At 34.1% G+C, this 20852-nt stretch overlaps 1 protein-coding gene across 1 annotated transcript; it reads right to left on the minus strand.

Annotated features, from left to right (window-relative positions):
* Positions 1-233: 233 nt before the first annotated feature.
* Positions 234-20418, minus strand: LOC132560069 (cyclin-G-associated kinase-like). The gene is made up of 22 exons (XM_060224722.1): positions 20286-20418; positions 15318-15379; positions 14271-14330; positions 13860-13974; positions 13448-13587; positions 12588-12713; positions 11459-11684; positions 10698-10838; positions 9768-9954; positions 8966-9018; positions 8446-8594; positions 8064-8186; positions 7597-7730; positions 7212-7325; positions 5998-6196; positions 5309-5388; positions 4943-5139; positions 3035-4258; positions 2415-2681; positions 2014-2159; positions 1681-1857; positions 234-1150 (listed from the first exon to the last, which is right to left on the minus strand). Exons 1-22 carry the CDS (start codon positions 20416-20418, stop codon positions 1049-1051), a joined length of 4155 nt encoding a protein of 1384 aa, XP_060080705.1. The 3' UTR covers positions 234-1048.
* Positions 20419-20852: the final 434 nt, after the last annotated feature.

The raw sequence follows: 20852 nt of genomic DNA on the forward strand, positions 1-20852 counted from the left end.
ATGATGGAGTGTTTAACATCACAGCAAAAACTTTTATGTTATATATCAAAACAAAAACATGGAGATTAACAGGTGTGCATGAAGTATGCTTTATACTTGGTAATGAAATGATCGTTACATATTTGTAAAGTGACAATCCTTGTTTCCACTTTTCAATTACAGCATTCGATAAAACAATAAACATGACAAATTTAAAAACAATGTCAACAAACAACATCAAAAATCATGTTTTTGGTAAAATAATAATGAAAGAAAATGAAGATGAAAAAGATTCCTATGGCAATGTTAATAATTAAGAAAAGATATTATGTGGTTAATAATATAAAGCATATGGAACATGAGCATACATTATAGAAGTATCATGAACACAGTGTTAACAGTATGTATCAGTTTGATATGTCCTCTTCTTTCGCAGATTACTAATCAACCACTGGGAACTGAACACTGGTGTTTAGCTATAGTAGCAGTAATCAAACACAGAAAATTAAATAAGAAATAATTTCTCATTTACTTCTGTCATTTTTTATTTTTTCATTTATTTATTCTTTTAACAGAAAAGAATTAAATTGATCAACAATATCAATGAAACATTCCATGATAAATAATAATTTTACAAATGAATAATTATGTTCTGACAGGAATCCCTATCTATACATATTAGCAACATTTTAGATTTTGTCCTTTTGAGATATATGCAACTCTGTCTTTCAAGCAACTGCTATCTGAAAAAGGCAATTTCTTTTTATTTTAAATTTTTCCAGAGTATTCCCTAGTAATAGTTTGTCAAAATCTCAAATGCACAGGAAATATTTTATCAACCAAATTCCAGGTATTTAATCATATATATGGAACACCCTGTCTCAAGGTCTTACAGGACACTTGAGGTCAGCTGTCCCATTAAGTTGTTTGTATACTGTACAGAAATGCTTACATCAATACAAATCTTGCATATACCTCCTATCACAACACAACAGAGAAATCAGTTTCACTAAGGTGTTACATGTATGCTGGATATAACAGTACAAGAACATTCACAAGTTTGTAGGTCCTAGTAAAGTGATTTCATGCCTTCCTCTTCAAATTGTGCCCATGCATCATTTAATTCAATAAATATCAATCTGGCTATATCTTCATATGGCGTCCCAGTCAGCTGCAAGGGAATGATGACTGTTAAATTGTTTGAAAAAGCAGGTCGCAAATAAAACTAGAGATTAAGTTAAAGAGGACTATGACAAGCTAACAATTCAGCATGTGTCCTGAGAGTGGATGAGGAATTACAAAATCAATTACATTCTTTCATCACTGGCTGGAATTTGGCTTTCAATTATTGGACCTTACAAGTCAGAATGATTTCAAATAAAATTTCAATTTCAGGTCTAGATCACTCACTAACCTTCAATATGGAGCTTAAAACTTCAAAAATATTAAGGGTTATTTACCCTGGACTTAAAAAAAAAAATCAACGTCTTAGCTTTATTTACTCTTTTTTTAAAAGAAGAGAGAAAACTTATACACATCCAGCCTTTTGAAATTAAGAGACAAAATGCAAGTCACATTATGCCTTTAAGAGTTTAGACCAAATCTAAATCACTTTATGCTTTTGAAATTTAGAGACAAACATTCTCAACATTTGAGAAATGAAAAGAAGGAATTTACGCAGTAAATATTATCAATTCTTACCTTGTCAGGGTGGACACACAACACTGCTTTCTTGTAAACTCTTTTCACCTGGTCAGCACTGACCAATTCAGACATACCAACACCCTTCCAGCGTTTTTCCTCTTCCCACAGGACCTTGTCTAGGGAACAAAGTAGTGCTCGGATATTTCTTTCTTTGCCTTGGATCCAGTCCAGGATCTGGAAAAAATTATTTCATCTGTATTATAACATTTAGATTACAATAGAAACTTCAATCTTAAGAATGCGTATAACATACATTTGTGGGAAAGCAACTCCAATGAAGAAACATGATTCCATACACTATTCCATAGCACTATTCAACTGATGTATTACCCTGAGTTTGTCTGGGTCCATCTCTTCCTCTAAATCCTTTCTCTTCATGTCTGCTAGGGACTTAGGCTCGCCCGTCTTGGTGCTCGTGAACTGATGATCTCCGAGTAAGTCCCCAAATGTGTCGGCGCCTAACTTGGGCTTGGTACCTGTAAGATGAAAGATTTTTTTCGTTAGAAATTATATTAGTTAACATTGAAGTCTTTCAACAGTACAGCAATTGTAAACATGCTTCTAGCACTCAACAGGGACACTTATTTTGTTGAGGGAACATAACTACTTGTTGCACTCAACAGGAACACTTATTTTGTTGAAGGAACATAACTACTTGTTGCACTCAATAGGGACACTTATTTTGTTGAGGGAACATAACTACTTGTTGCTCTTCGTTGCTTCATTGTTACCTAAATATGGTTTCCTAGTGCCCCTCTCATCCCGACTGCCAAGTACACTAGTGTAGCCCACGTTATAGTTAGGTTTGGTTGGCTGAGAAGGCGGGGCGGCAGGGCGCTGAGGTTTGGGCGATCCCTGGGGAGAACTGCGAGGTTGCTGTTGTTGTTGCCATCCTCCACTACCACTGAAAGCTGGACGCTGAGGCTGGGAGGACTGTGGGACTGTAGTAGGCTTGGCTCCTGTCAGTGTGGGACCCTTGGGTTTGTTCCCAAAACTCCCTACAAACAAACAACACAAACTGACTATGTTTCAAAGTCTAACAGACATCTAAATGGGTTAAAATTACATTCCATGATTCATATAACTATCACAATAGAAAGAGACTGATATAGGTCCGGGCTTTTATTCTCTCATATTCATCTTACATACTTACATGCACAACCTGAATAAAATCTTAAAAGAAAAAAAGATCCCTTGAAAAAAAAAATTGTGACAAATTGACCTGATTTCACTATTACTGTATGTTTAAGAATTTTAATTATACTGTGAAAGTGTGACAAAATTGTTAAATATCATATACATGTACAATGTTAGTTATGCTATAAATCAGAGCACTATATACCATACTTACCGAAATCTGCAAAAGGATCTGCTTTCTGTTGTGGACCAAGGTTACCTGTGCTACCAAATGATGGGGATGGTCGTCCCCCTCCCATGGCAGTTTGTCCTCCTCCACCCATAGCAGACTGTCCACCCATGAATGTACCACTGTTATTCCGCGGAATGTTGGATCCTGGGAACTGTTGCTGAAAATTTGATGCTGAATTGCTCTTTGTCAAATTTGCAGAGGAGTTGGAGGCGGTGCCTCCTGGAATGTTGATTATTGGTGTTGACCAGTTACCCATCAAGTTTGGCTCATCATCCTTTGTATTGTCCACTTTACTCTCCATAAACTCTAAGAATTCATCCTTTTCTTTATGTTTGGTGGCTGGTTCTGATTGCACTTGGCTAAAAGGATCAAATGTGTTACTACTACTAGAGTCTGTTTTCCCCAAAATATCAAATGCATCAAATCCTCCATTTTGATTGGTTGAAGACTGTGGTTTACTTTCCTCTTTTTTACTTTGAGATGAAGCAAAATTTTGGAATGGGTCAAATGTATTGGCTGTTTGGTTCTGTGATTGACTTGGAGCTCTTGATGACAAATCTGCAAAGGGATCAAATGTCTCTGCTTTGCCCTTGGTCTGGTTATTACTTTGCGGGGGTTGGGATGAGCCTAGATTTTGGAATGGGTCAAAAGTGTCACTATTATCCACTGTACCTGCATTGTTAAAAGGTTCAAACGATGAACCCTCAGTATCACTTCCCACAAGTAGGTCTAAATTACTTGGTTCATTAATGTTTAATAAATCTATATCACGCTCAACACGTGCTGGGGAACTGTTGATATTCAACAAATCTGCATGTACTACGTTTCCATTTTGTTGGGTCCTTGGCTGATTAGGTGCACCTACATTCTTGTCATGTGACTTTCGCCCATGTGACAGTGAAGCAAAGTCTTCATCCTCATCACTTTCACCGTCAAGCAGATTCTGTTCAGACTCCATTTCAAACAAGCTTTTAGGCTTTGCATCATTTTCAAGACCCTGTTGGCTAGTATCACCTTGCCAGTTTAGTGAAGCAAAGAAATTTTTGCCAGACATTGCCACAGGTTTTTCCTTCACTTCTGCTGACTTGTCTTCCTGTTTTACCTGTCTCTCTGGTGTCTTCTGCATGTGAACAGGGCTGTCTGTCTCACTGGAGGAACTCTGGCTAGATGACCGTGTCAGTCGCATTTTGGCTCGATTTGATACACCTGTTATAGAATAATAAAACAGATCATAAAAAATACATCATTTCCCTCAAGTACTTGTCAGATTCTGACAACGACTTGTATGTTACAAGTGACAGGTGTCCACCTAAGAAAACCAAAGTTAAACCACAAAGACAAAACCCTTAATAGTTCTCTGCTGGTCCTACTCTTCAGAGACGTGTTAAATGGCTTGAGTGATTAACAAGGTCAGATTTACAGCTGACTGATCATGAATAGACTACCCAGTGGAAGAGTGACTCAGCTTGTGTGATCTGTTTGTTTGTATTAATCCTCATTAATTAGTCAATTAGAGACATCACCGACTGCTAACCCTTTGTTGTCATAAATCCAATGTTGTAATAACAAAAGTTTGTTTAGTTTGAATATGACAAGGATAAATTAGAAACGATGAAAATAAACTGACCTCAGGTCACAATTGGATATATGTTAAGACTTCATGAAGATCACAAAATTATTCAGGATTAAAGTAGTAAGGTTCTATCATTTGGAAAACACCTAAAAGATATCAAATAAGAGCTTTTTCAGAAGCCATTTCTTATCATTAACAATCTCTAATTAGAAGAATTTCATTTGGCCACGTTTAGAAAACATTAGATAATATATTAGATAATATAAAAACTACCAAAACGGTTGTACACTTTTTCTACGGAAATTCAGGTCTTTTACCAAAATCTGAGCATGTCTGATGTAGCTCCTCTTTCGATGAAAATAAAATCTTTGGGCTAAGTTTTGAGGAATCAAATTTTTCCCACGGATAACTTGGATCGGTACGTGGTCTTTCATTGGTTGCCACGGCAACATCCATCATCACACAGAACATCTCTGGGTATTTGTCTGCTGTGTCAAGCTGATCAAGGTCAAATCTACAACAGGTAAAAGTCATAGAACTAATTGCAAGTAGATTTTGCTCTGGCCTGACATGTATCGACAAGCTCCATTTTGATTAAGAAGGAAATATGAGGGAAGTGAATTATATCTTGCTTAGTTTTTATTTACTTGCTCTTTTGATATGAAATGTGCACTTTCACTTACTGTGTGAATTTAAGGTTTGTTGTCCCTGGTTTCACCATTCCTGTATGTAACTGTATTTGAAACATTTTCATCGATGTGATCTGCAACAGACAGAAATTGAAATTAAATACATAACAATATTAAAGAAAAAATATTGCACTTATCTTATTCAGAACCAATCTTGAAATTAGAACCTGTGTACTTCAAAAATACCTCTATTAAATCAAATATTTTTCTGCTTTGACATATGAGTATAATTAAGGATTCTCCAGGAAGCTGTTCTCTTTTAATTCCTATAAATGTATCGTCCACATGTTTTAACCGCTATGCGACTGTCATCAGGATGATTGTAACGAAAAAAACCCACCAAACTCATGTAGCAAGTTGCAGTTCACAAAACATGACATCTTAATGGTCAACATAAATTAGTGAAAATTATCTGAAATGGAAGTAAAATTATTTAGAGGATTTATTATGCCATGAATACAGTATTTTGACAGGAATAAAAGAAGAACAGCTTCTGTGATGTTGAGAATCCTTTATCATACTCATGTGTTAATTTCATTGCAAGGATCTCTCCTGAATACCACACGGTGTCCATTCAGGATTATGCCACTTTCCTAGACATCTAGAGGGTTGGTTCTCACTATTTTATTTTTCTTTTATTCTTTGAGTAAGAGCTGCTGAAAGTTGACCTAACAAACACTGACCTTGCCCTGAACTTTGCCCCCAAAGGTTGACCTTGCATGATATGCCACTATAGTGACATCCCCAACTGCCGAGATGTTGAGAGGAATAGTGGCCTTGCCATCTTCGATCACAAACCCTCGCATCTTTTCATACTCCTGGGATGTTGTCAAGATTCTGTCTTCACCCACATAGATCTCAACAAATGGTCGACAACCATTTCTGAAAAATAATGTAATGATATCATGAATTCTGATATTCACATGATTATTGAAGACTGCTCTTAACTGTATCAAGTAAGACATGGCATAAATGTAAGAGCTTATCAAATATCATATTTTGCTTCCTTATATTAATGTCATTGCTACCACACAAAAAAAAAAAAAAAGATTTAAAAAGCTGTCATATTCAATATTGTAAAGGCATATACATTGTAAATAATAAATGATTTAAAGGGAAAAACATCATTAGTCTTATTATTGATTGTGTTTTATTCACTTTCAGTAAAATTTAGAGCTGATAACATGACAAGATAGTTTTGAAAATGAGGCAGTTCATTTGTTTATTGAACACATGTGAAAGCCGAGAGAAATGAAGTGACAATGTATCTGAACACCTTTTTTCAACGCTTGAATTTGTTATGGACAAGCACACATTTTTTGATACAAAACAAAATTCAGAATTATGAAAAAAGTGACATTATAAGCCAGTATTTCTGAAATGTCTCACTCCAGCTGTTCTCTTATTGTATACAGCATGCAAAGCTTTAATCTAGTTCCATTTGGTCAGTCCATCAGTCAATCCAGCAGAATACATGCACTGTCCTAATTGCTTTCTTGTCTGATAAGTTTCCATCTGCTGTGGTAAAGTTTCCCAGAAAAAAATTTGGTGTTTTCTTCTGCCTTTATAGCCATTCTTTACTAAGTAGCTGACAATGAATTTTTTTTTTTTCAGCCACAACCGATTCACATGGAAAGCCGTTCTTGTTTACTGGTGTGGGTGTTTTGAGTGTATGTGCTACATATACAGACCACTAATCTCACTTTAAACAACATACTCAAGGTATCACAAACAGATATAGGAATAACAAGTTCAAACACAATTTAAAGTGACCACTGAAAATGTATGCTATACTATATATAGTAACTTGAAATTAGTTGTCAATATACAGACTTGTATTGCACTCTTATTACAGAAGAAAGGATTCCAGTTCTGACACAAACGCCAGAAGTCTTACCTCATTTTGCTAAACAGTGGTATTGGTGACATTGACAGAGACTTAAACATAACAGCCTTGTTGTGTGGAAGAGTGGGAGGGTCTCCAACAATCTCAGATATATACTCGATGTACCTGCAACAGATATATATCTCAATCTAATATCCACAAATCTACATGTACTAGAATTAAGCTGAAATTAAATATTATTTAAAATTTTATTAATCATGAATTAACTAATTATTAACTCCTTTGTTTCATATAAATTAAGAAAATTTCTACGAAATACTCTTGCTAACATATTACCATATGATAATATTATGGCAAACAATTGCTATCTTGTGTATTTTAAAAGGCTTCCATTATTGATGAATTTGTGTTGTGTATTGTTCTATGATATAGTTACCTTCTCTGTGCTGGTGAAGCTCCTGGTGCAGACCTTCGTGATGTAAACATGTGCATAGCCTGTTGACTAGACTCAAACAGCCGTGTAAACACAAGGAAAGCCCCAACCACTGTGGCTGATGATGCTTTACCATCCTATTAATAAAATAAATATCAAAACATGGCACTTGTCTTTTTTCAGTAAACAGCATATGAATACAACCTAAGGATTCTACAACATTTTATAGTTCCCAACATAACTATATGCCCTAGATCTCTCCAATGCTTATCCATCCTTGATTCCCCAACCCCAACCCACATCCTCTCCTCCCATCCTTTCTGAGTTGTTAAAGCCCCAAAGCCCCTCCTATTTCCAGAAGATCCACCGAAGATAACCCTAGACAACCTTCTTCTTTTACTTATTTGCTCAACTGACATAACTCTCCATCCCAGGATAACAACCCAACCCAGATCTCTTATCTCACTTACCAGGCAGTGGAGAACACAGACATTTTTGGGATTCTGTCGTAGCCAAAGATGCATATTTTTGCATATGGCAAACAAACTGGCTAGTGTAGGAGCCTTCCTAGCTGCCCAGCCGCATTCTGATACCTACAGTAAGTTGTTAAAACATCATTTGATATCACATTGAACATGACTAAGTCAAAATGACACATAATGGCATCATGTTAACAAACCAAAATAACTATCAAATTATAAATATTAAATGCTTTTACGTTATTTCCTATACATTTGATAAACATGAAATGATCAATCTTAATCGCACAAATTCAAATGAATTTTATATTATTTTTACATTAAAGCATGATAACTGAAGTCTCGATGTTACAGGCAATGTGAAAATTCTTACCCTATTTTCAAATTTTGCAACTCTATATGTTCGTTGAGATAAATTGTAGACAGCATAGCCATTTCTATATTTGTATTCCAGGAAACTCTTCACATCATCTATATGGTTCTTAAATGCAGATTCTACACCTTCTGCAGGGAATGACATCACTGAAAGAGAATTCATCAAAAAACTTCTATATAAATGAATTTTTCATTTAAATTCACAGCGTAGATATGACAGTACCCTGTATTTTCAGACAGGACCTTATTCCCTTGTGGAGGATTATAGGTTAAGTAATATGCAACTGTCTTTCAAATCAAACCTTATCTTAACAACAGATTCCTTACCAAATATTATGAATATTTTCATGAATAAACTGAGTCCTTATCTAAAACTAATGAAATAATTTCACAATTAAACCCATTTCTGATCTATTATTCAAGAACATTACATTTTAACAAATAAACAGACTTTTTACCTAGTATTCTAGAATATTTTTACTTAATGTTCTAGAATATTAAAAAAACTGATTCCTCACCTAATATTCGAGATGTAATACTACTGACATCAAGGTCAGATTTGTTCATTGTCCTGGAAAAACAAAAACATTTCTTTCTAAATTATTGTTTCAATGTTTCAATAGTGAACAAGAGTTGTTGCAGAACAGCATAGCTCATCTAAACAAGGGCCATCAGAGAAGTGTTATGCTTCCTAAATGGGACAAAATTTAAATATGAAAAATAACAAAGGGTCATAAGAGAGATATGTTTCTTGAGCAATGCCCTCATTCTCATTGAAATCTATCAACCTATAAAGTTTCATGTTGATATCTCTTATAGTTTTGGTGTGATGCTCCAGACAAAATTTAAGTAGGAGAAATAACAAATGGCATTAACTCCTCAATCACCCATAGTTCTTCTTGTTAAGATTTATCTTTCATGTTTATACAGATTAGGGGAATTAAGGGCTAATTTAATAATCCTGATACAAAATATCAGTATGAAGTGATGTACTTATGTCTTCAACACTTGTACCAAAATCTTAATATTTCCAATGACAACGCCAATGCCTGAGAAACAACATTAGTTCTCCCTCTTTTACAAACAGGCAAGCTAAAAACTGTATGTAATTTATGTAAAATTTGCTGATTTCAAAATAAAAATATATATTTAAGTATGATATACTAGTTAAATGTTTCTCCAGTAAATTGAAATACAGACTAAGAATTTTAAATGTGCTTTGCACAGTCAGCTGACAGCAAACTAAAATCAAATATCTATCTTTTCACTGAAGAATAGTTTAATGTCAAAATCAAACAGATTTTTTGACTATCAACTTACGCTGATACGGTTTCCATGACTTTAGATGAGGCATCTTTGATATTCTTCATCAGGTTTCCTGCTCCACCCTTGATGGAGCTGAAGAGCATATTAGCAGTTGACTGTTGACCAGAGCCGCCAGAATCTGGAACATTGCTTGGTTGCTGAGCTCCACCACGTTCACGTTGCATATGAACTTCATTATCCTCTGCCAAACAAAAGAACTTTCACTAAGTTTTCTCTCAACCTTACAAATAGCTAAGGAACTTGAACTATTTCAAAATGAAACAATTTCATTGTTTTTACCTTCAAAATGTTCCGACATTTATTCATTGTCTATAGTTATGAAGAATTCAGATTATGGATATTGTATTAAGCAAGTTGATTTTTAGACTCATTTGAGACTTAAACAATATCTATAGTCCAGTATGACACAACATGCAGTGACAAATGACACATTGTACAACTACAGAATGTCTCTAAGACATGCATGCCCCAACTCCTATGCAAAGCAGGATCTGATCAGGTGTAGAACTTGATGTGATGATACTACATGTATATACTATGGGAAAAATATGAACCAAATCTGGCCAGAGATTCTGAAGGTAAGACTTCAATTTTCAGAACACAGTATAATAGAATGGATGGACCAATGAATGAACAATGGGAAAAGTTTATACTATAAAAATTACACCAATCCCTGTTTTATATTCATCACAGATTCAATCTGAAAGCTGTAGGTGAAAGATTATAGTTATGCCCTGATAAGGTGTCACACAGACAAAGCCTAAAGTAATGGACAGGAAAAGCAAATATTCAGTCCTGATTTTCACACATCTCAAATACCTATACTGTGTTTTGATGTGGTCTTTCTTATATTTCTATTTGAAATTAACATAAACATATGTTTCCTTGTGCAGGATTTATCAAACCATTCCTTAAACCACATACCCATTACATTAAGCTCCATTTCACAAGCAAGTTTCAGCTTTCCCTTGAGGTTGACATTTCTGGCCGCTGCTATCTGTTGTAACTGGTCCACTACTGTGTTAATATCTGGGCGTTCATCTGGATCAACCTTCAGTAAAGATTCTGAAAAAGAAAACAATAAAGAACAGGTTGATCTTTAATTAATTAAACTTGGCAAGTCAAACTGATTTCTTAATATAGAGTATCATATTAAAGATTGTACAAGACAGATCAGTGAATACTGGTAGCACTTTCAAATACAAATTTACAATTAGATAGCATAGCTAAATAATCATGTAAACTGCATCATACAGTTGGCTAGGAAAATCATATTGGTCGAAATACATAGCAATAGAGCCAGTATCTGATTTGCTTGATGAAATGTCATTGTTGATTCTAACAATTTTCATCATATTCTGCATCCAATTTTTTATCACCTAAAACACAACTTTATATTATTATACTATCTATACATTAGGTATCTGTTTTTACAATAAATAGGGCACATGTTAAAATGTATGTGCAAATGAGATGTTTTGATATTCTAAAAATATACCCTTAACAATAGTTCTGACAACTAAGTCTTAAGTTTTGTTCTGGTGACCTTAAATGAAGCTTGTCGATCTGTGAGCCTTCCTTTTTTTTCATGCCATATTGGAAGGGTGTATTCTTATTTTGAAACATTTCAACAAAACATAATGAAAGCAAATGCTAATGTATTTTATCCTAATATCAACACTTACTGAGGAGGTCATGGAAGACAGTATAAGTTGTATCAGATTCAGGAATGGTGTAGTTTGCATTTATGATTCTGAGTTTAGCAGAGTCCTCAAAGGGATGGACATTATAACACAGCATGTAGAGCACACATCCTAGAGCCCAGATATCTCCAGGCTCTCCGATACGGAAGTTTTGGTACAAGTCCAGCATCTCAGGTGCCCTGTACATTGGAGTCGTGTTCTTTGTAATCTGAAATATTCAATATACAAAAATGTATGTGTATGTTATCTGGTGATATCTAATCGTTCACAGACATGATCTCCAAATATATACTTTTGAAGGACTAAAAGTCCAGTACAGCACCACGGTAATAAATAAAATTTTTTTTAATTCAGTTCAGTTAAATATCTGACAAAATTTTTCTTAGACAATGAAGACAATTATACATTCTGATTTGAACTATTTAAGCTCAACTGAATATGTATCTTTTACATGTAATGAATCGTATCAAACAAAATTTAGTAAACAACTGATTATTTTAGACATATACACTCCCAATTCTAACATCATACGAAATTACTATAAACAAACAGGACAACGAAGTACAGACTCAAGATGGTGGATACATGTTGTGGTTATGTGTGTAATAGACTGTAGTGTAGGATTGCCATAGTTGACAGTAGTTGAACTTATCTGCCTATCAAATATACCGGTAGATAGATGTAGTACAACCACAGTTCTACATCGTGCTTCACGTAGTCTGAACTTCAAGAAATCTATTGCTTGACAGTGGTTAGTCCAAAATATTACTGTGACTGTAACAAAACTGACTATAATAGACCCTGCTTGACTTCAGCGTTTACCATAGTTGACCGCAGTAATATGGAAGAACTGTTAGCAATATGGTTAAGTATGGTCAAATAGTGACAACTAAAATGGTTTGGCTATTTCTGAAATACGTTCACAGTACTGTTAAGCATTGTTAATGAGCCATTTTGTTTGCTGTTTCCATCTCATAAGCTTTCATGGCAAATACTTAGCTGTAAATATCTAATTGAGAAAGAATTGCATCATGCATTTTAGTTCCTGCTCTTAATGCCAATACATGATATAGTATATCCTTTTTTGTAGAAATTCAAAGTACACACTCACCTCATCTTCCACTAGACTTCGTTTTATGGCTGACCAGGAGTTATCAGGAGCGTGTGTTGCAGTGGTAGCACTTCCAAAGTCACACAATTTAATACTGCCCTGGGAACTCAATAGTAAGTTTTCAACCTATGTAAATAATGAAGAAATAATGTCTTTAATTCTCTGATTACAAACAAGAATACAACAGGTACCGCATTATTGTATTGTGGTTTATTTCACAGAGGAAAATATTTTGCATTTCATCCCTGTGTTTTCTATTTCACAGGGATTAAAATTTTTTGCATGTATATATACATGTAACATATTTTTTTTACTCTAATTCACTATATAAAAAGTTAGCTTGGTATTTAATACAGAGACACTAAATCTTCTGCAATCTATAGTACTTCATCAAGCTAAGTCAAAGTCACTTGTGTGTTAATAGTCTCTCCCAAATAATTCCTTGAATGTACTATAATAATAGATTTTCCTTTTAAAGTAATACTCTATCTATCCTATGATAAGTCTCGTGGATGGGAAAAACACATAACCATAAGGTTATTGTTATAGGGATATTGCCAGTGAAAGTAGAACAATGTCCGTTAATTACAAGACAATGACTTCTATAAATATTGCTGGACAAACAAATTAAACGCACAACCAACTTAAAGTAGTTTTGCGACAGTATCAATGCCATTCTTGTAAGTGATAAAAATATACAACCATAACATGTAACCTTCATCAAGTAAAGCTAGATGGGCAAAATACAAAAATATCTGTCTCCCAAAGCTAAAGATGAATACAATAATGCTGATATCAACTGAGATTTCAGGTCAAAAGGCGGATATAGATGTCACACAAGAAACAGGGACAGCACTTGCCTTGAGGTCTCTGTGTATAATGGGTGGGCTCTGACGGTGCATATGTTGAGTGGCACGACATGTCTGGTAGAAAGCCTGCAATACTTCATCACATCCGAGGGGAGTGGACCGTCGATTCATAATGTCTACAAGTTGTCCCCCTGTAAATGTAAGCTGTTCTTTAGGAACTCATCAGAAAAGACCATATCATCAACAAGTTCTTCCCAAAAGAAACCAGCAAATATTCACAACATGTACTGAACAATTCTAATAACATGTATTTAATTTGTAAAATTCTGAAATCACAAAACAAATCATAATGAATGTATATATAACACTTTCCATTAATCATTCACCTACATCATGTGAAGGTGTAAACACTAAACTTTAGTGTGACCTTAAGCCTTTGACCCCTACAACCCCGTGATCTTACCACTACACAGTTCAGTCAGGAGAAGATATTCAGCCTGTCCATGACCTGAGGTTGATTTGTCAATGGAAGCTGCAGCAATGAATTGAATGATGTTTGGGTGTCCTGATAATTTTTTCTGTTTTTGATATAAGGAATAATAGCAAAAAAAAAGATGAAATACGTTCATGGAGCATTAAGTTATATCAAGATAAATGAAGCATAAGAACTTTCCTTAACCAAAACTAATTGAGATAAGATACTAGTGCACTTAGATATAAACTGAGAACAAAACTGGTTTAGAAATGCTTTGAAAATAACTATTAGTCTTCAGTTAGTGCTAATGTACAAAGTAAAGCCAGTGAATATGAGAACACATATGACATTATCAGTATCAGATAAGTCAAAGACTATAGGCAATGTAACCAAGGATACAAGGAATCGGATCTCCTGCATAACCGCTTTGTTCTTCTCTTCATCATTGGCCAGAAGTCTCTGTAAAACAAACAGGTAAGGATTTGGGAATAAATATATATACATATGTAAAAATTGTTCAGAGATGTACGTCTTGTACAGTAACCTCCCCTTTTTTTTACTTTGATTGTAGCAATATTGTATATCTCATTATCATATGAGAAAAGGAATGAGAGTCAGCTTGGTCACCAACTACATGTATATTTGTATATATGGATTTTCACTAACTATAAGTAATGACTAAATCCATGATATTATCTTAAGGTTTAATACATGTACAAATGTACATTCTATTGTTCAAACAAAACATTGCTGTGCATGTTTATGAATTAAATAAACATAAATCAAGTGCTGATTCAATGTTAGAGCATTTAAGGGGTTTTTGAGGTTGATAAAGGGCATCATTCCCAATTGAATTTGTTTCATATCTAATAAAACGAATCAAACTTTGCTATTTACTCCAGAATAAATTTTGTCACAATTTTCTTTAACAATGCCCAATATGTAAACTGGTTTAAGTAGTGTTCAAGTAGGTTCTATGGCAAAGAACTTGCTGCCTACCTGACCTGTAGAGTGCTTTAATTGTTTTTTCTTCACCACAATAATGACCTAGTCCATGTTTTTCTTCAATATTTTTGAGCGGAAAGCTGACATGTGGAGGTTGTTAAAACAAGTTTCAGTTTTATGTTACAACAATCGCAAAACATGTTACTAAATTACTCTTTTGTTGCCCTGGATGGAAACCCATATAATGTCATACTGTGAGAGGAAACTGGAACTTCCAGGACCGGGAAAACCCATCAGGCAGGTGATCCCATACCTTTTCAAGTCTGTTCCTGGAAGTGAACCTCACACACCTATAGCCAAATACACTACCCATGTTCCATCTGACCATACTAAATGGGTCAGTTCTTTGAACTGGTTTATGCTCTACACCTGTTACTGCCAATCCAGTCAGGAGTGTGGTGGGTTGTGAAATAAGAGCTTACTATCTTAAAGGATATTTACCTTGAGAGCATAGTCCTTTCCAGTTGCTATATCTTGTGCCACAAACACAAAGGCAAAACCACCTGTAAGCAATGGTGCTTTGTTTTAATCATTATATTTAAATACAACATAATAAAGTTAGTTAAAAAGACTTCAACATCTTCACGGCAGTTAATAGTTATATTTCTGTAAACAACTGTATGTGATCATTACTTTTGAGTTCATTTAAGGATTTTCAAAGAAGGTACAAGAATCACTTAAAATTCAAACAATTATCAAGATTGAGGGTAATCAGAAGGAAAATCAGTCACATTAGTTAAGATATTGTTTAAACTTAATGTTTATAATGCTTATAAAAGTTGTTTAAATGAGTTCATACATGATGAAATTTTCATTTGAAAATTTTCATTCAACCACTTTTAGATTTGCTCCACATCAAAATACCTCTGACATTAGTATGCAGATACCTACTCAGCAAAACCTGAGATCAAATATAAAGACTGCATTATATTCTAGTTTGTCACGACCAGTATTTTCACCTGGTTATTTTCACCTGATATATGTCTCATAGGTCTGAATACATGTACATTGGGATGTTACACAAAACAGGCAGAATGTGTGCAGGCAAGGTGAAAATAACTGTCCCAAACTATGTCGGGCATCTCACAAGTGAATATAATAATCAAGTAACCTGTGCTACAACTCTTGTCCAATCAAAAGCATGGATTGTCATCATATAGTAAAATAATTATTGACCTGTAAGCAGGTGATTATGAGAATTGATTAACCTTAAAAAATGATAGTTCCCTCTACCTCTGGCCTTAGGAAATAAACCTTTGGTTAATAAATCCTTGTATTCACCTGCAAACAGGTCAATAATTGTACAACAGTGTTATCATTTGTAAAATCTGATACCAGCCAAAACAAACTGTATATACACAAAACATGTACATTACAGGTGTATAATCATGTTTTTTTTTCAGAATCTGCCTAGCCTGGTGTTAAACAACATAACATGTGTACATTCCACATAATATTTTTTAATGAAATCAAACATCTATTTGGAGATTTGCAAATGGAGAGAACAACAATAATGACCCTTTCCTTAAAATGAAACACCTGATAAAGTTATCTGAAAAGTTCATATGATATGTATACTACATCTCATGATCAAGTCTCTTGGCTCAAACAGATGCTGGCCCTGATTAGATATGTACATAAAGCATGCATAATGAATCATGATTGCAAATACACAAGGATAGAATATTGATCCTGCAGTAATACATATGTCTCTCTAACCAATACAAACCTTAAAACTCTACCTATATTACTACATTGTATGCACCTAGATTTTGTGACAACGTGAATATTGATTTACCAGACTGGGACTGCTCTATGTGCTCCTGACTGTTCACATTGATTTTTGTCAAGTGCGTGAAAACTTCAGCCTAATCTAGCTAACTAGAGAGAGACATAATAAGATTTATCCTAGAAAACAACTTCTGGGACTGGTCTACACCAGGTGCTGGACACATCCAATACTTCTACTCTACTGACATCAATGTTTCATAAAGAAATGCCAGACTACGTTAATTTGCTTTTTGATAAACTGAGGAATGGAAATGTCTAACCAGATAGTAACCATATTGAAAATTAAGAGCAAGACCATCACAACACAATATTACTGTATGATAGTGTTTAAATTTTGGTCAACTAGTTATGCATTGTAGAAATTAAGGTTGCACAGAAGTTTACAGAGGCATATATGGTATACCTCTTAGTGCATATAACAGTAAGAACATCAATTAGGGTACATTAAAGTATTGCCTATAGGAAATTAAAATTGGAAGCACCTCTTGAATTCCATTCAACAACCACAAATCTGTCTTAGCCATCTCCCCTCCATCACACATGAAAGAGTGCCTTCAGGGACTAAGAGAAACATTTATAGAAAATTTGAGTACTTCTCAAGGAGCAGTGAAAACAAAGTTTCATGGTCAAAAATGTACAAGGCGATTGTCTCTCAGTCATTTATGTTTCTGGTCAGTCTCAAAAATAAACACTACTTAGGACAAAGAAGGAGCCCACATTCAGAAACTGTATGAAGGAGGGATTTGAACAGTGATGGTAATTAATTGTTATCTTGAAACTTTACCATAGCTAGATAGCAGCAATTTGCATTCAGCATCAAAAATAGGCAGTTAACATCTCTAAGTTTTATACATATATCATTATCATGTAGATGAAATGCAACTTAAACATGGGAACAAAGAACTTTTATCTATTACGTAAGAAGGTGATGTTTATCCCACTACCAGGGTAATCCCATACAAAATTAAGCACTGGCAGATGACATGACGTTAATAGGTGACATGATAATAGGTGACATGATAATAGGAGACATCTTACTAGGAGATACAAAAATGTTCTTAATAAAATGATTCATAAAAATAAAACAAAATAAACATATTTATAGTCAAGCCAGTATTTCACAGGATTGAAAATTATGAGTACCAGGTATCCAAAATAGGTATGTATAATATATCACTATTGCATAATATCCATACCAGTCTGAATGCATATTCAACAATGTAATACATATCCCAATACTGTGTAGCAATTTTGAGTGAAAATACTAGAATTATAATAATATAATCATACAGCAATGTGGTACATTGTGATACATCCATTGTATATAATAGTATACAATGTCCTTAAAACCTGCCTCGCCTGTAAACAAATGGGATCAAATCTTATTCAATGAAGTCAAAAGAAAAGGTGAAAAATCATTCCCAGTAAGTGCAAATCAATATATACATATATATATGCAATTCATGAGAATAGGTGAAAATTAATAGCATCGGCAATCATGCTTATACCATTTTTTAAATATTTAACTTGTATATGGCGAAAATGATATTAACCAAATACTGTCTGAATATGTGAAAATATATATTTAACAATTTTAGTATATATACTGATGTATACTTTGACTGGGCTGAAACAATTATTTAAAGTACAAAATACAGTTGACCAATTTATTCCATTTTGACTGGGCTGAAACAATTATTTAAAGTACAAAATACAGTTGACCAATTTATTCCATTATCTGTTAAGAAAATTGATGTTCTGATAATTATAACCCTGATCTAGTTTTAGAAATATTCTTCTTCACTTTAAAAGTGTCATGCTACATTTAGATTTCTGTGTCAGAGAAAATCTTTTAAGAAAACAAGACAGTGTGAGGAAATAAGATATTACTTTTAGCTCTTGGCACAACTAAGAATCCTTGGATTTCTGACTGCAACCAAACCAACTCCATAATATGTTTTTTTTTCACAATCATTTTTGATAAGATTATCTTGCATCTATTGAAGGATTCTCAACAAATGGGAACTAAATAAAAGCTATCTTCTGCATTATATATCATAAGAATAAGTAAAATCTAAAATCATTTTGTGAATTATAATGAGAACGACTGAAGTGAGAACACTGCATGATATTCCACAATGGTCGGTAACTAAATATTCCACAAAATCAACTGACTGGTTTCATTACAAGACTATGACTCGTAAGAGCAGCTTATTAATACCAGTCTTTCAAGTAAGCCCTATCTGGAGTCAGTTTCATGATTTCTTTTTACCTTCAGGTATTTCGTTAGTCCTAGTTAGTTTCAGTAAACATGTGTTTAATAATTAATATAACTTGATTATTTCATTATTATAAATGTTATACAACATACCAATCATTGTTTCAGTTTATATGGCTTTCCTAAAATAATTTGAATTCAGAGCATCTCAAAAAGTTTTTAACAGAATCTAGACAGGATGATACTTTGAAGTGATGGACTACACAGTAACACTGCCAAAAAAGTCTGAGCCAGTTTTTTAGCTCTTGGATTATTCACGTCTGATATGGAATAATTAACAAATAATTAAACTTTTCATCATTGCAGCATCAAAAGCAGAATGATACATCAACACTTGAAATTCCCTCACTCAATCTATAGATCCTGACTAGAAACCTTAAGTTTTGGATAAAACACAAATGGCAATTATTAACCAAAGACTAACTTTGGCTTTTCTAGAATTAAATCAAAGGGATTGTAACCTTGAAGGTTTAATAGTTTTGATAAATGATAGCATATGTCAACAGTTCATTTCTCCAAGAAAATGTCACCACAATTCTCAACCCCCAAGTAACATAATATTCTGTTTATCCGAGAATAGTGTGACAACTACTACTGAAATTTCATGACTGACCTTCACTAGTAAAAGTTACAAAAGTAATAACAATGTATAAGGAATTGTTTGACATATGGAATTAATTTGTATAATTCTAATAAATTTAATCCTAAATTAATTTAATGGTAAGTGTATTATCAATATAAATCTGAAAAAAAGGGGCAACACATCTCGCTGTCATTTTTATGAAGAATAAATGGTTTGAACAAAAACTGTATTCTTTTAACACATCTATAAAACTCAATGTCAAACCTGAGTAGCCAGATAGATATTAAGCTTGTAGTCTATCTACTTGGCTACAAGAACAGCCGCTGGGTAAATGATTGCCCTTTGACCTATTTCGACAGCTAAATAGAAAACAAAATTGAACAACAGGTCCATTTTAAAAAATACTAACAACACATTATATTTAATGAATGGTAAAGCATACCCTACATCTTCAAGTGACGTCTCTGTTTGACGGATACATGTGTATTTGCTACGATTCATGAACACAATCCCGAACTTTCTCCATGCATAACCGGTATAAATGAATTTCATTGAACTAATTTTATACCTGGTTGTTAACCGTTCACAATCAAATGCCCGTATCAATGTAAGACGTCAGAATTAACATGTGTTATTTGAAGAACAGGTCGAGCATGAAAAGTTAGCTTCAGGCGAAATTATATCAATCAATGAAATGGTTTTAGTGAAACGATCTACTATCATCTGACAGGTGGGGGAGGAGGAACCAAGGGCATACCTTCTGCGATCACACGCCTTACTCGTAGTTTCTGGTCCCCTAGTTCCACTTGTTGACCAACAAAATCATTGTCAGTTCCCCCAGTACCACTGCCACTAATATAACCCAGTGCAGACTTAAAAAAATCTGCCATTTCGATGAAATCACGCTTCTATGTTTTCATGACCATCCTCCGTTATGTATTTTTCTCGACGATGACGTCAAATTCAATCTGGTTTACGGCATGTCTAAATGTTTAAATGTATTATCACGTTACAAACATCCTAATTATGCTTATCATATGTACACAGTTTCGATGTATGTGAAATATGTACCATATTGGTTATATAAAGGTTAAAACAAAGATTACTGTAATACATAGTGTTTTTACGACATATGATTAAGAGCGCGGGAAATTCGAAAATTCCAGTATTGAAACCAAAATGACGATTAACACTGCACTCATTAGTGAACATGCCTCCTATTATTTTCCAATTGTAACTTACGTATAATGCAGAATTGTTAAAATAAATAAACGGCTGCGCCATAAACACGTTAAACATAAATCGTTTGTATTTCAAATGTAAA

The sequence above is a fragment of the Ylistrum balloti genome, unplaced genomic scaffold (genome assembly GCF_031769215.1).
Source record: "Ylistrum balloti isolate Yb309-2 unplaced genomic scaffold, AGI_CSIRO_Ybal_v1 Utg371012, whole genome shotgun sequence".
In the NCBI taxonomy this organism is placed as follows: Eukaryota; Metazoa; Mollusca; class Bivalvia; order Pectinida; family Pectinidae; genus Ylistrum; species Ylistrum balloti.

Bases quoted from the DNA above. Each gene is read 5' to 3' on its own strand.
- LOC132560069 (XM_060224722.1), bottom strand. From the start codon at position 20,418: ATGGCAGATTTTTTTAAGTCTGCACTGGGTTATATTAGTGGCAGTGGT. The intron at 9,019-9,767 runs GTAAGTTGATAG...TTGTTTTTCCAG, and splicing joins GTCATGGAAACCGTATCAGC to GACAATGAACAAATCTGACC. The intron at 5,389-5,997 runs GTCAGTGTTTGT...TGTCTGTTGCAG, and splicing joins GGGGCAAAGTTCAGGGCAAG to ATCACATCGATGAAAATGTT.